The 14,415-nt window shown below is 55.6% G+C and overlaps 7 protein-coding genes across 7 annotated transcripts; 3 read left to right on the forward strand and 4 right to left on the reverse strand.

Annotated features, from left to right (window-relative positions):
* Positions 1 to 625: 625 nt before the first annotated feature.
* Positions 626 to 1,812, forward strand: PUNSTDRAFT_94796 (uncharacterized protein; the record flags this gene model as incomplete). Its single annotated transcript, XM_007378471.1, has 2 exons — positions 626 to 1,440; positions 1,621 to 1,812. The coding sequence occupies exons 1-2, from the start codon at positions 823 to 825 to the stop codon at positions 1,810 to 1,812; spliced, it is 810 nt and encodes a 269-aa protein (XP_007378533.1). The 5' UTR covers positions 626 to 822.
* A 1,885-nt stretch (positions 1,813 to 3,697) lies between these two features.
* On the reverse strand, positions 3,698 to 3,987 carry PUNSTDRAFT_129295 (uncharacterized protein; the record flags this gene model as incomplete). The annotated part of the gene is made up of 2 exons (XM_007378472.1): positions 3,698 to 3,762; positions 3,825 to 3,987. The coding sequence occupies 2 exons, from the start codon at positions 3,985 to 3,987 to the stop codon at positions 3,698 to 3,700; spliced, it is 228 nt and encodes a 75-aa protein (XP_007378534.1).
* Positions 3,988 to 5,491: 1,504 nt separating this feature from the next.
* Positions 5,492 to 6,211, reverse strand: PUNSTDRAFT_58305 (nucleotide-binding protein; the record flags this gene model as incomplete). The annotated part of the gene is made up of 3 exons (XM_007378473.1): positions 5,492 to 5,617; positions 5,673 to 5,991; positions 6,045 to 6,211. 3 exons carry the CDS (start codon positions 6,209 to 6,211, stop codon positions 5,492 to 5,494), a joined length of 612 nt encoding a protein of 203 aa, XP_007378535.1.
* A 993-nt stretch (positions 6,212 to 7,204) lies between these two features.
* Positions 7,205 to 9,000, reverse strand: PUNSTDRAFT_123559 (biotin synthase). The gene is made up of 9 exons (XM_007378474.1): positions 8,701 to 9,000; positions 8,618 to 8,638; positions 8,291 to 8,561; positions 8,184 to 8,238; positions 7,994 to 8,136; positions 7,906 to 7,939; positions 7,804 to 7,845; positions 7,548 to 7,739; positions 7,205 to 7,489 (listed from the first exon to the last, which is right to left on the reverse strand). Exons 1-9 carry the CDS (start codon positions 8,936 to 8,938, stop codon positions 7,364 to 7,366), a joined length of 1,122 nt encoding a protein of 373 aa, XP_007378536.1. The 5' UTR covers positions 8,939 to 9,000; the 3' UTR covers positions 7,205 to 7,363.
* A 410-nt stretch (positions 9,001 to 9,410) lies between these two features.
* Positions 9,411 to 10,514, forward strand: PUNSTDRAFT_117342 (uncharacterized protein; the record flags this gene model as incomplete). Its single annotated transcript, XM_007378475.1, has 5 exons — positions 9,411 to 9,715; positions 9,764 to 9,778; positions 9,834 to 9,909; positions 9,961 to 10,136; positions 10,198 to 10,514. 5 exons carry the CDS (start codon positions 9,411 to 9,413, stop codon positions 10,430 to 10,432), a joined length of 807 nt encoding a protein of 268 aa, XP_007378537.1. The 3' UTR covers positions 10,433 to 10,514.
* Positions 10,515 to 10,817: 303 nt separating this feature from the next.
* On the forward strand, positions 10,818 to 12,998 carry PUNSTDRAFT_109810 (uncharacterized protein; the record flags this gene model as incomplete). Its single annotated transcript, XM_007378476.1, has 2 exons — positions 10,818 to 11,416; positions 11,474 to 12,998. The coding sequence occupies 2 exons, from the start codon at positions 10,818 to 10,820 to the stop codon at positions 12,996 to 12,998; spliced, it is 2,124 nt and encodes a 707-aa protein (XP_007378538.1).
* Positions 12,999 to 13,249: 251 nt separating this feature from the next.
* On the reverse strand, positions 13,250 to 14,373 carry PUNSTDRAFT_56819 (Translin; the record flags this gene model as incomplete). Its single annotated transcript, XM_007378477.1, has 5 exons — positions 13,250 to 13,464; positions 13,531 to 13,614; positions 13,679 to 13,826; positions 13,883 to 14,203; positions 14,284 to 14,373. The coding sequence occupies 5 exons, from the start codon at positions 14,371 to 14,373 to the stop codon at positions 13,250 to 13,252; spliced, it is 858 nt and encodes a 285-aa protein (XP_007378539.1).
* Between the last annotated feature and the right edge of the window lie 42 nt (positions 14,374 to 14,415).

Consider the following 14,415-nt stretch of genomic DNA (forward strand, 5'->3'; position numbering starts at 1 on the left):
GTGTTGTGGGCTGCAGCATCAGAACGACCTTGTCCGAGTAGAGTTGTATTATTTGCAATTGACGGGTTCGAATGTCGTAGGCCGGGCTTCGTGGGCGGGGTTGGAGGCCGAATCGAGAACAACAATATGAAGAGTATTGTGTTTACGAGGGAACCGGCCGTTGCCGCTTCCGGTTTTGGACGGGGTCTCTTTGTGTTCGAGCCAGCCGGCGTCGCTTCGTCTGTCTTGCTTTTGTTGTCCTGTTGCGTGGCCTATACGCCGGGCGCGGGTGCATTGTCTCGGCCATCGGCCGCTTCCCTCCCACAGATGTATAAGAACTAGGTCGTCGGTGACTATGGATCCCTCACCCCAGGATTCATTTCCTCCGCTGCCGTTCTAATACATTTATCTATCCCCCATTAATCTTGCTAGGTGAGGATCACTGCCCAGTCTGCCGATCCTGACTCCTCGATCTGACTGCTGTTGACTCCTGTCCTTCCGCCTATTCTTTGATCCGTCCTTGTCCCGCCCCGCGCAGCTCGTTAGGTAAGACTGCTCTCAGCCTCACCGGCCGGCACTACATAAACCGCAGAGCTGACAAGCAAACTTTTCTGCTAGACCTTCGTTATCCTCGAGGAGTCCCTCCCTTTGCTACGCACCCAACGCACACGAGTCCAGCGTTCCCGACGATTGCCCATACGCACCGCCCATAATCTTTCCGCGAGCAAGTTAATCCCGCACCAGCCCATCGCAGGTCGATCCCACTATCAGCCAGTTCCATAACTTTTCCTTCTGCATTCGACCAACCGAATCACTCTCATTCTCGACTCCCTGATCATCGCAATGGCCTCGCCCTCTACTTCGCTCTCCGTCACCGTCGCGCACGCGATCTCTTACCTCACCCGCGGTCTGGCCGCAAGCTACTCCCAGGCTTCCATCGCCCGCCTGCAGCTCGTCCTCGAGGCCAATCTGATGGCGCATTACGCACCTTCCTGGGTCCCCACCGAACCGCTCCGGGGATCGGGCCGTCGCTGCTTCACCCTCTCCCCGAACGCACTGCCTCCACGCCCCATCCACAACGCCTGCATGTCCGCGAACGTCAAGTGGTCGGACTGGATCGCCGCCCTCGGCGGCGTCGAGTTCGATCTCTTCGTGGACCCCGGCTGCGTCTCAGTTCGTTTCGCGGGTGCCCAGGGTGCCGCCACCAAGTTCTTCACCGTGTGGTCGGAGGAGGTCGATGCCGAGCAGAAGCTGCAGGCGCAGAAAGCCGCCGCTGAGGCCAGACTCCGTGCCAACCTCGACGCCCACGCTGCGCTCCGCTCTAGGACATTCGCCCAGCAGCTGCTCCAGCACGATGAGGACGAGGAGAACGAGCTTTTCGCCCGCATCGCTCAGGAGGTCCATGAGCCGACGTTCAAGACCCCCACCGTCGACCGCTTCCCTCCCACCCTGAGCCTCAACGTCCACGTCCCTGCCCGCCGCAACGCCGTCTCACCCGCGATCTCCACCGTGTCCACCCACTCGCGCTCCAGTTCGTCCTCCTCGATGTCGAGCTCCGGCTTCTCCTTCATGTCGACCGATTCGTACGACTCGGACACCACCGTTTCGTCCGCTTCCTCGTCCTCGACCGCCGGCTCCAAGCAAAGCCGTCGCGAGCGCGCTCGCCAGCAGCGCGTCTTCATCGACTCGACCAGGAAGGAGGTCACCCCTTACGACGGCGGCAAGACCACGGTTCTCACGGGTGGCGTCATGCTCGGCGCGAAGCCCGCCGCTTCGTCGCACCGCAAGACCGGCTCCAGCGCTTCGGCCAGCTGGCGCGCCATCCGCGCATGAAGCGCTACAACGACCGCGATCCATCGCAACGATCTCCCACATTCGTTACCCTAGTGCCGTATAATCCTGATCCGCGACGTCCGACCTTACAGGATCCTCAACTAAACCCCTCGACGTCCTTCACGAAAACCCCACAACGCATATACGGCACCGTACCTCATTTAATACCGGGTTTCCTCCACCCGATCTGCATTGCATGCATCATTCTGTTTCCACTACGCAATTCCCTTCGTCGGCATTTCCTTCAACGCATTCTTCACTGGCTGTTTCGCAATTCCAATCCAATCCAACGCATCGAATGTGTAGCAATCTCACGAACTCGACTCCTGATTCCTGGGCTTTAGTGTACATGGTCTGTTGTTGTTAATCCTAACCCCTTTTTGCTGAAGTAACCCCCGGCTCTTCGTGTTGTCTCCGTACTACTTGCTTCATTGTCTACATACTGTACACGCATAACGCAATCGACTTGCCGAGAATGGCATCCTTATATATCGTCATGTGCCTTCTATCTGAGCTTGAGCAGCCCGCTGCATGATGACACTGACAGGCGGGCTGTGCTATCAGGACAACGACTCGTTTCCAACTCCTTTCGTGAATAACAAACTGCAACCAACCGCCCAAGATGCGCTTATATCTGCAGCTGGTATATATCTGCGTCTGCTGTGCATCGACATGGTCGCGCCGACAATCTCCGACGACTTCTCGCGCTCGCTCACAGCCTCATTGCCCAGGACAACGTTCGAGTCTCGTAAATCGCCCGGAAGCCTCTTATCACTTGCATTGTCGTTCAGTCCGTGTCTGCACGACCGGTCAATGAGTACCTGGCGTCCGCAGGGCCCTACGCGTCACCCCGCATTCGAATGTGCGCACACCATATGTCATTACCCTAAGCCTGTTAGTGTGTACACTCTTCTTCATATATCTCAGATTCAATACTAACACCTCCGAAAAAGCAACCGCGACGTCATAGAGAAGCGCGGACTGGGTGACATGGACGCAAACGTCTCCGCCGCTCACAGCCTCGCAGAGGGAAATGCAACCCTAGAAACCCGGACTGCGTGGTCGGAGTCTGTGATTGGATGCATGTGTCTACTGTGATGCGGGATGGTGGCTCTTACACTCCCACCGCACTCCGTTATCCTGCGCTTGGATTGGTTGCCGGTGACGCCAGCGTCAGTCAGTCACGAGGAGAAGACGCCCTTCCTCTTGGAATTGCGAACGTTGCTTCTACGGGGTCATCTGTGGACGACTCTCGGGCTTCTCAACTATCCCCCTCCGCGCGAAGACGGGGTGACCGCTCTCTGACGGATCCGAGCCAAGGCTAAGAACCTCTCTGATAGAACCCGAATGCGAATGGCGATGTCTCAAATCGGATATTTTCTTCGCATGAATATCACCGGCATGGCATGGTCCGAAAGCCTGTTGGAGACTATCAGGCTAACCCTCGTCTGTAGCGGATGCAGAGAAACATCCCCGCGACCGAATGTATCAGCATCATTGCGGGAACTCCACAGCTGTACACCGGAAACTTAGCGTGTGTAATTCATATGCACTGTAACTTTCCGGAGCCATTTGAGAAGATAGTGACGACAGTCGCGATTTGGAGCTGAAGACGAAGGGTAACTCCAAAACGATGAGATAAGTAGTCAGTTATCAATGCACTCTATTGTTACATGTTGCGATAGTTCCAGGTTAGTATATGCTACAGGGTCAATCTGCAAGGCGCGGTGTCGTGGTTCGCGTGATAAGTCATGGCGGCCATCGCATATAGCGCGTAGCGTTGTCCCGAAAGAATCCTATTTCCTGAGTCACAGACGCACCGTCGTCAATGATTCTCCAAGCAGGCGATTGCAGAACTTACGATGCGGAGCCAATATCCTTTAGTTCATTCGGATTGTGAGGGCTTCACTCGCCATTTCACCGTCTTCGCGAGCGACCGTAATCTACTGCCTGTACTCCTTTCCGGCAGTCAGCAAGTGATCAAAATGAGCCGATGAACACGTCGCACTGACCGTCGCGACCATTGGGAGACTTAATCTGTTCTTCAGGTACGGATGCGCTCGGCGGGCGTCCTTGCTCGGCGGACCTGCGCGCCATGTCGTACTGCTTCATGGTATATTCCGCAAGCTCGTGGGCGTAACGTTGCTTTTGGATGTTGACGGATTGAGCAACCATCGCGGTCAGCGGCGACGAGAAGGCAGTGGTTTTGTGGGGAGGAGGCGGAGGGCTGAGAGATATTCTTGATGACCACCTCGTAACGCACTAGAAGGGTCTTTATAGGCTGGTTTGGGGGCTGTAACATTTATGCCGCATTACTGACAGCCATTCAGTTCGCTCCCCGCTGACGTCACGACTTTCTTTCGAGGGAGCGCAATGCGTGCGAACGCCCGCATGTTATCGTGCGAAACCTCCAATACTACTTCCTCTTCCGGAAGCGATCGCCGCCCCTTCAAGGTTTAACGTGAACCATCCGCATGCGTGTCCTGCCGGTCCTGTCCGACGTTTCGATACTGAGTCGCTGTTGCTCGATCCAACAAGTCTAATGGGCATCATAATGCTCACACAAAGCTGATCTCTGAACTAAGTCGGCTATGCGTCGTCGTCGGGGCGCTACGTCACTCCAACACAGGAAGCTCCGTGATTTGACTTCCAGCTCCTCCTGCCCGTTCATTGATACCATTCGTGTGCGGCAGTAGCCATGAGGCATGCCGAGTCCAGGGCATCACGCCTGGACATTCTATGGCGCGCTACAATAGTGTGCCGGCGTCCATGGCAAGAAGGCCCGCCCCGCGAATCACGCGGGCTGCGGCGTGAAGCCACAAGATGCGAATATGGACCACGTTCCTTTCCTCTCCGCAAGGACACTTACTTACCGCGGCTGCTAACAGTCTAGACTCAAGGTCAGCCCGACAACTTCGTTATCAGCTTAGAAGGAAGTGAGGTTCAGCTGCAGGCTTCGAGATTACTGATGGCGCTGGTGGAGCAGTGTTTCGGTGGAACGGGAGTGTGTTGTGTCATCGCTCCCACTGCATCTTTGGCTTGCAACCTGTTTATTTGGGAAATTGCTCAGCCCGGTTACACTTTGTTCACGCCGCATATATAAATCAGTAAATTCCGATGGCTACTTTGGCTCCGCTATCTCAAGAACGAGGTACAGTCTCTACTTGGGTGCCGTTTGCTCCTCTGTTTCATCGCTTCGATTGAAAATGGATCATTGGAACGTGTATGCGCGATGGTTTCAACTACTTTTAGGCAAGAGCACTCCCCTTGAAGTTCGGCTAGCCCGTCGGCCGGTCTTGCCGGACACGGGCAGCCGGAAGTTCATTACTATGATCTGACCTGTAGAGTCCGCCTTATCTAATCGTTAGTTATGAGAGAGTGAGTGATGAAGAGCAAATGCTGTCATGCTTCGTGGTTGCGTATGCTCCACTATGCCTAGGTTCATTCGAGCGTGTGCACCAATCCATCAGTCTTAAGGCTAGATCTATTCACATTGCTATGCCTTATCTGCTTTAGAAAGGCGAAGGATACAATGCAACCAAGAAAACATCAGGGAAAAACGCAATTATCACGAGACTATAGGAGTTATCAATGACAAAGTAGTGGAGCAGGAAGTGTATCCCCAAGACTTTAGACGTAAGGAAGCCATCCTAGCTTTTGCTCATGTTCGTGCTAGCGATCAGGTGAAGAACCTAGCGTATGCCGATGGCGGGAGAGCACAAGGCCAGGCGCCCGATGAGACGGAAGTCTCCCAGACTGTCTGCGAGGAACGAAATAGATCGAGCGCTGCTCGCGCTTGCTCCAGCTGGGAGAAGCGCATTATGACGCAAGGTCTGAGACTGCATATCGGGGCGACTTACTGGGTGCTCGTACTCTTGGGGTAGCCTGGACATCTCACGCCGCATCAGACCATGCATCAGCGTCGGGAGGCTGACCAGGCTGTGGCGCTGTAGCGTTCTCCGGAAAGGAAGGAAAAGCGCAACATCGCGAGTGTTGATGGCCGGGTGAGGGAGCTCCAGTACCGACAGAAAGTTCCAAAGGCTGTGTCCAATGATGATTTTGCCCGCGATCCTCTGAGCCACCAAGGCTTTCACCTGGTTCAAAGGAAGGGCGTGCGGACCATAGAGGTGCTCCGCCTGTAAGCCGGTCTGGGCCGTGCGATAGTCCGTAATGTGTTGACTATGTAAGATACGATCAGCACGTAGTTCAAAAGCTGCATTTGCATGACTCACGTGGGCTGCACAAAGCAATCGAGTAATGCTTCTCCTCGATAGTTGGTGATTGATACACGACTATTAGGAACCCAGTTCAGATATGGCGACGAGGCACTAAGTACCGAACAAAGGCGTACGCGACGATGCACTGAGTACCGGCCCTGAATGAACGAAACGTCAGTCATGAATGCGGAAAGAAAGCTGAACCAAGTTTACGCACAATACCACCTGAGCTGCGACGGCTAAGTATCTACTTGAGCGGTCAGCAAAGATGCCCCGATACGAAGGACAATACCTCACTTATCATTCGAGTGAGAGCCGCCGGACCCACTCGATGCGACGGACGACGGCGAGTATGAAGTAGGATAAGAGGTCATGACTGCGAGTATAATTTTCGACTCAATGCGACCAAGTACGAGGATCGAAATGGCCTGGGGTTCGTTGGGAGGCGTGTCTCTGGGGATGCGCTCGGCGCCTGGACCTCCTCCATTGCAATGCATGGGTATTTAAAAGCATAACCAGAGTTCATTGAAAACAAGCAGGTTACTGACGGCGCGGGCGGCCACGGTCGATTGGGGGCATACTCTCATAGATCAGATCGAAGCCCGAGCTCCGAGGTCTCATAACGCGTAGGGCACCTGTCGTCGACGAAATGAGTAGTGCGACGACTTAACTCACGATCTCTCAGCTGCGGGGCGTGCATCGCCAGTCCGGGACCGACCCGCCACGCAGAGTTGAGGCAGGGGTTGGTTACCGGTGAATCTGTCGTTGAACTGAGGACTTCGATTGATGCTCCATACGCGGATCCGCAAGGTCGGGGCCTGAAGTAGACTTATCGCCCAAGCGAGGACGCCGCCGCACATGTAAAGTTCAAGCCCTCGCCGACGCGAAACGGTCAAGTCCATAAGGCAACGCGACCGTCGGCGCCCGCTTGCTCCGAGATGAGCGCGGACGGGGAGCTTCAACGAGCATGCAGTGAAATGGCGGGGGAGAGCTCTGCATTGGGACTCGGATCGCCCTGTTGTAGTCATATCATGGACGATACAGGCAATACGCGCCCCAAGACGCGGTTGGGCGGGAGCGACGTGGTAATTGAAGGAGGCGCAGCGGATCGCGGCTCGGCTACCGACGTCTTCAGCCACACCTTCCGCATTCGGCCCGGCAAGCACACGGTGATCAAATACGGCCCTTTTTATAAAGCTACATCTTATCTAGCAACTAATGGTAATCTGTTAACGACAGGCTGGCCGGTATATATCACAGAGCCTTCTGATAGCGTACGCTTGTCTAATGTCAGTGGCGTCCCGCAGCTCGCACAAAGCACCGAAGGCACAGCTCTAACGAGCCTCCTCCGTCGTTGGTCTCGTATCATGCGGTATCTCTCGCGTTTCTTTCATGGAGACCCTCTTCGATGTGAAACTGCGCATTCCTTCCAGACCCCAACGCGCCATCATCGCTTTATCCTGGATTCGCACCCTCAACGTTCGCGCCAAGAGCTCACATCGGAGATCCGAGACGTACCTCATCCCATGGAGAGCACGGGGTTGTGAGCATTTGTTCACCAGTAAAGACGGCGTTGGCCCCAGCCATGAAGCACATGGCTTGTTCGTTCTCTGAGAGCGTCTGCCGGCCTGCAGCTAAGCGAATGATAGTCGTCGGGAGCACTATGCGGGCGGTCGCGATTGTACGCAGCAAGGTTTGATATGCCACCGGCTAAAGCACGCATATGGTAGGTGAGTCCCAAATCCCAGAGACGGTTCGTTCACGTATTGCGCACCTCGTTATTCTCCAAGGGTGTACCCTTGATTGGAACAAGCGCCTATACGAAGACAAAAAATAACGCCTCCCGTACGGCGCGGGATGGATGGCTGTGACTCACATTGACAGGGAACGATTCGGGGTGCTCGGGCATGCTACCCGAGGGTGGTCAGCTACGGAGATGAACGAGAATGACAAATTCGACACACTTGGACACTTCCCAGATGAGGCCCACTCGATCTTCGTTGGATTCACCGAGACCAAGGATACCTCCGGAGCAGACGCTTATGCCGGCTTCCCGCACGGCGCTAATGGTGTCCAACCTCTCGTCATACGAACGAGTAGTGATGACCTGAAACTGTTAAATTGCGATCGAGCGATCTGCGGAACCTCCCATACCTTGGGGTAGTGTTCGCGCGAAGTGTCCAAGTTATGGTTGTACGCCGTCAACCCGCTACCGAACGTTGTCAACAACCCCATAAGTTCCGCGATGCAGAGAAACGCACGCTTCCTTGAGCATCTTCGCTTGCTCCGGACTTAGCATGCCTAATGTCGTGCAGACCTCCATGCCCATCCCGCGCACTTCACGGACCATGGTCAGAATTCGCTCGAAACCGCGCTTTCGCCCCGCGAGATCCCGCCATGCAGCCCCCATGCAGAACCGCGTGCTGCCGTTCTCTTTTGCCTTCCGCGCGGCTTCCAGTACCGGCTCAATGTCGACCAGCTTAGATGCCTTTGTCGCTGTAGAGTATCTTGAAGATTGGGAGCAGTACGAGCCTATTCGGAAAGCGGGATAGGCTGATCGAGCTATTTCGCGATCGGAAAACACTCACAGTCTTCGGAACATCCCCCAGCTGGCGAGCGAAGCAGTCGTGTCAAGATCGTGGCAATGCACTATTGAGATCGCCACACGCACTTTTGATGTTCATGAGTGTGCAGAGCTGCACTTGACCCGGATCGAAGTGCTGCCTGTGCACAGTTGCAGCTCGGAACACCAGATCCAATAGGGGGCTGTCATATATCTTCTGTATCTCCTGTTTGGACCAGTCATGTCGTGTAACCCCAGAGACCGGGGACACAACCGATGGGGCATGGGTCGCAAGCGCGCGACGGAGCGAGATCGCAGATTCCGCGGCGAAACGACGAGCGAGCATGGTCTACGTTCAGCGAGACAACAAGAGGGTGGTAAGGGTCATGCACCAAGCCTTGTTGGCGTCGATAAGAACGGGGACAAGCCTGAATGTTTTGGATCTCTCATCCTTTGCGCTTGTCGGTCGATCTAACTCCGAGTCCGCCGCCCCAAAGTGGACTTTGGGGCACACGTGATGCGGGAGTCCGTCGTCCAGTGAGCGTCGGTTTTTGACAAATATTGAACACCCACAGGTAGTACTTGGTCAGTACTTAGATTTTATTTCCAGCGCCCAGCGAGGATGGATTTGCTACATGCTTGCAAAGTCAGAGGGTCTCGGTATACGATAGCGTGCGGGCGATGCCGATGAGACTACCTGAGTACTACTGAAGGAAAAATCTGTGACAGGGTTGTCTTCTTGCACGTGACTCCTTGACGTCAGTTCAAGGCGCGTTACCCCGGTGTCTTATCGTCCTATACTGTACATACGCCCACAGATGCCGCCAACTGGCGCTGACTCAGAGGATGAGTACGATGCATATGACAACTTCGATGGCGTAGACTGGTCAACAATCCCTGGATTGGACGCCCCAACAGCGTCTGGTTCGGCTAATAATGGCTCTCAAGCAACCAGTTGTAAGGCGACGCATGGTGAAATCCAACCGAGAGGCTGGCAGCCCGAAGCCACACAATTGTGCTTGCTCGATCAGCGTGGCGACGCTGAGGATCGTCCCAGCTCACCACGACCCGATCCAGTGAAGACAATAGTAGACTCTTTCGAGGAAGAACTCACTTGCTCTATGTGAGGCATCTCCGATACTCTGAAACGATCCTTCTGACTAATGTCCAGATGTTACGATATATTGTACATATGTTCTGCGACTATGGCATTGCATCACAGACTTATATCGATCATCTAGTGCCGCCGCTCATTTGGGCGTTCCGTGCGGGCATAGCTGGTGCGGCGAGTGTGGCTTAGACTGGATACAACGCGAGGTGGGTGTTTAAGCACGGTTTTCTGCCGTTGTTGTTCCAATCTCCTTTCAGAAACGTGTGCCTAGATGCCCAATTTGCCGAGCCTCACTGTCGAAGAAGGCCCCGATGTCTCCAAATTACGCCCTGGACTCCATCGTTGAGAAGTATGTACAGATCCTCGGCGCCACTGGCCAGAATGAGTGGAAACCTGGCGGTGCAAAACATACCCAATGGAGTCTCAGGAAGCGGTGCGCACTTCCGTTGCCTCCACATGTTGGCGTGCCGTGACTCACAGCCCCGGTGATCCAGGAGGTGGAAGAGGGAAGCTGCTGCTCGAGAAGCGGCAGAAAAGGCGAAGAAGGAGGCCGCAGCAAAGATCGGTTTGTCACGCCGCGGTCAAGTCGTCCTTGATCTGACAGACTTCATCGTGCCCGATGACGATGATGATGAGGATTATGACGATCCGGAGGTCGAGGAGCTGGTCCCGATTGCGCCTCGGAGGCAGCCACGGAGACATGCCAGAGTTCATCTAGTGGGAGGATGAATCATGTCGGCCTCTCACGCGCCTCGCGTTGTAGGCATTGTTCTGCTTATACTAAAACTCTGATGTGCATAACTTGGGCTCCAACTATCGCGTGCACGCCTGCAATGAGGCGACCACATATGCTTAAGCTTTTACATAACTCGTGTTCTATCGCTGCATCTGAGACATTTGCTGGGAAATCGGCTTCTGTATGAAGTTTGATAGTGACACGCAGTGCTACACGAACATAGGTCTCGTGCCTCGAGGCTGGCTCGACCCCGGCTCCATCTCTGAGATCCACTTCGTGCTCCCGCGGCCGCAGATAGCGACTATATATCTCGGCCAGCAAGCAGAGAGCGCTTTCCAGGGCGCTACCTCTCCTACGCTCTGCTAGAACAGTAGTGCTATGGTCCTCTCATGCACGCCCGGGTTGGATGCGACGACGCTGGTCGCCATCGGCGTTGACCAGCCTTCCGTTCGGCTCGCGTTCACGGCCTCCTACGACTCGCAGGACGAGTATGCACAGGCCATCAGGGCTGGTGCGAGGCTGGAGATGTGGACGGACATCCCTCATCGCAGCCGGGGAGCGGGCGAATGGGGCGCGATTGCATTTAACGCCCCCGCTGCGGACGACACGACGAATAAGGCGGAATTAACTTTCTCGCTAGATTCTCCAAGAAAGCCGGCGTCGACGGACAATAGTTCGTTGCAGCTCGAATACGATATGCGCCTCCCCGACTGGCTCGCGACCGATCGGCCAGCGCGATTCTCGTACACCTACCGTCTCAGGTGGCCATCTGGAGAAGTGCGATGGCTCGGTCAGTTTGGTCGTAATGGAACGATCCTCGTCGAGCGCAAAGACCCTCGTTTCATCTTGGGCGACGGTTGGGTCAAGCGTTCCGATGGCAGCCTCACTCATACCGGCGAAGAGAAGGCCGATGGGACTGTCGAGGTCGGGCGGCTCTCTCGCGAGCTCGAATGGTCCTATTGGACCTTCGGCAAAAGGTGAAATTTCTACCGGCCAGAACGCGCTGGTCATATGCTGATTCATACCTTGCTCAGTGGTGCCCACCGATACACCCCCGGTGCCAAGACGCAGGCGGATATTTTGCTCTGCTTGCCTCGCGCTCCTGCGCACTGGATCATCAAGCCCCAGCCTCTAGCGCTGGCATTTTCTTTCGCAGCTGAAGGCACAGTGTCGGTCTCACCCTCTGGAAGCATCATCGTCGCGCCCGCCAGCGCGGTGTCCGTGCGATTGGGTACACCTGGGCATGGCGCCTTCTTCGAAGAATACCTTTCCAGTCGCTTCGGGGGCGCCTTCCGAAAGCTTGCAGTATCTGCATCGGGGGATCTCCTCCTCGCCTCCGTCGACGAACAAGCCCCAGTTCGTGTCTCCCTCGTACCTCTCTCGATGTCGAACGGGAAGGTTTCCCTCCCAGTGCGCACCATCGCGGGCGCGCTCAAAGACGATGTGCACGCCGGTATCATGTTCTATTCGGACTCCCTTCCCAGTGCCAAATACGTCGACGCCTCTGCCATGGATTCCACTATCACCATCCTAGCGGGGGGCGAGTTCGTTGTTGCGTCCGTCTATGGCATCGAGCCGAACGGTTCTGCCGGCCCTCAGATCGCACTCCTCACCCCTCACGAGCAGGTCGAGGAGCCCACGGTCGACCCCATCGCGACTCTTCCCTCTCCACCTTTGACTCCGCCCCTGACTATGACCAACCTTGCTTCCTACGACTCCGACATCCTAGAGCGCGTTGAACCGATTTCCTTGACAGCCGCTGTAAACGAGATGCTTGCTCCAGCTGCACCTGAACCCGAGCCGGTCCAGATGGAGGAGACGCCGTCCATCGAGGAGGATGAGACATCGGTCGAGGCCTCGTCTGCTTCACTGCGTCCTCGCAAGGATACCGAGCTCGCCCGCCGGCAGTACTCCCGCGACTGCGTGCGGTACTTCATGTTCTTCTTCTTCGGCATGACCACACGTTTCTTCAGGGCCCTCTTCTACCAGATCTTCGGTCCCAGCCGTTCGGCAGGGAGATTGTTGGCATCCCTTCAGTTCGGATCGTCGCGCAGAGTGACCACCACCACCCGTGCCGAGCCGATTCAACAGGCGGAGGTGGAAGAAGTGGAGGAAACCTTGCCTCCGTCGTTGTCGTTGGACACCGTGGTAGAAGAAACTGAAGATCAAGAATCCGAGCCGGAGCCGGTGCGGGAGCCCGAGGTCGAGCAGCCCGAGGCTACAGAGCAGCCCGAGTACACGCCACGGCCGCGGATCATATCCATCCGTCGTTCCTCCACTCCAGTCCTTCCGAAACCCATCAGTCGCGCCGTTTCCGCGTCCGTTTCCGCGGCGATCAGCTTCGACGTCAAGGGCGAGGTGGTGCTTGCCATACGTTCCGCACCCGGCCACAGCCAGTTGCGCTGGGCGTCCGTGCCCTTGGTGTATCTCAGCTTCAAGCTCAATGGCAAACCAGTTGAGATGGGCGAGAACGAGGAGATCGACGAAGGCATCTGGATTGTCAGGTTCCCGAGCGCGGACAGCGGAAGATTCAGTGTGCACCTCAAACAGGATGCATGATTTTCCCTGCCAACGCGAGTCAACTCCTCTGGCTTGCATAGAGGTTGGAAAAGGCGGTGCCACTGGAGGGTATCCCGCACAACGATGGGCTTCGATTTTTTCCTCGTCATCTTCTCAGTTGTCATTGCTATCCGTGTTGTTGTACCTCATTCACGTCTCGAAATGTTGTTCATTACGATTTGTATTCCTTCACGTCGCGTCATTTCACACACTATGTACGAACCCGATGATTCACGCATTCAATGGCAATATCAATTTGCACTGTGAACGATGGATGGTGGGTCGGAGATGAGAGCGCTGTGAACGTCTAAGGATGCGCGCGTCAATAGTCGTCGTCGATCTGCATATAGTCCTGCCGCCTGTGCGGCGGAGCCTCCCACATCCGAGATACATTGCGAGACAATCTCGTCGAGCATTTCCTGCGGAAGATCATATTCGGCGGTGCGTACCGTGATCGCGTAGGCGGCTGAACCGTAGTGACGCATGTCAGAGGGACCGCGCGCTAGGGACGGGAGAAGAGAAGCGGGCTGACCATCCTCTATCTTTTGCAATGAACTCGCGGTGACTCGCTGCTTCTTGCGCAGCTCTCGGATGTGCGGGGTGAAACCCTCAAAATCTGCCATACTGGGTTAGCGGGCTCGTGCCTTTTGGCAAGGGAGACGGAGCGCCGACCGACGGACCTGCTTTGATGTTCCTTACGAAACCGCAGACTTCCGAAGCTTTCGCGCGACCACTTTTCCGGGAGATGGCGGAGACGGCATAGCGCATGAGTTCTCCCGTCAGATCCGATATTCCTAGCAGGTAGTCATCCACAGGCAAAGGCAAGTACTGCAGAGTAACGTCAAACAGGACTGTTCTGACTATCTTCCACTTGTCGGACTGACCATAATGCCATCTTCGCCTGTCAGAGTCTTTTGGACGGTCTCATAGGGAATTAGGTTGCCATGCTCGAAATAATGGGCCAGGCTGAGGGCCTCTATGTATTCCTGTAGACCGCCAGAGATATTTTGCTTGTACCGCCAGAAACGCTCGTTTTGGAGATCTTCACGTAGGCCTGCGAACAAGCGCTGGATGTCGGCCAACTTGTCCTTGGCACCATCCGCAGCCCTCTTGGTGGGTGAAGCACCCTCGGCCACGTCCTCCGTCACAAGGCGATGGAGCAGAAAAATTGTTCTCTTCGACGCGTTGGTAATGTCCCGGCTCGCCTGTCGGATATATCGCAAGACACCACGGCAGCTAGAGTTGGAGCAATTGACGCCCGTGAACGGCGGCCGAGGATGCGGACCTTGATGATGCGCTCCCTCCTGTCGTTATGGTCGTCTAGCTCATCACGAAGGGCGGCAAAGTCGGCGAGGACGCCGTCGCGGGAAGACATCAGCGGCGGATATACTGCAAAGATCAACAAAAAAACCCAAAG

The sequence above is a fragment of the Punctularia strigosozonata genome, assembly GCF_000264995.1.
Source record: "Punctularia strigosozonata HHB-11173 SS5 unplaced genomic scaffold PUNSTscaffold_1, whole genome shotgun sequence".
NCBI classification, from domain to species: domain Eukaryota; kingdom Fungi; phylum Basidiomycota; class Agaricomycetes; order Corticiales; family Punctulariaceae; genus Punctularia; species Punctularia strigosozonata.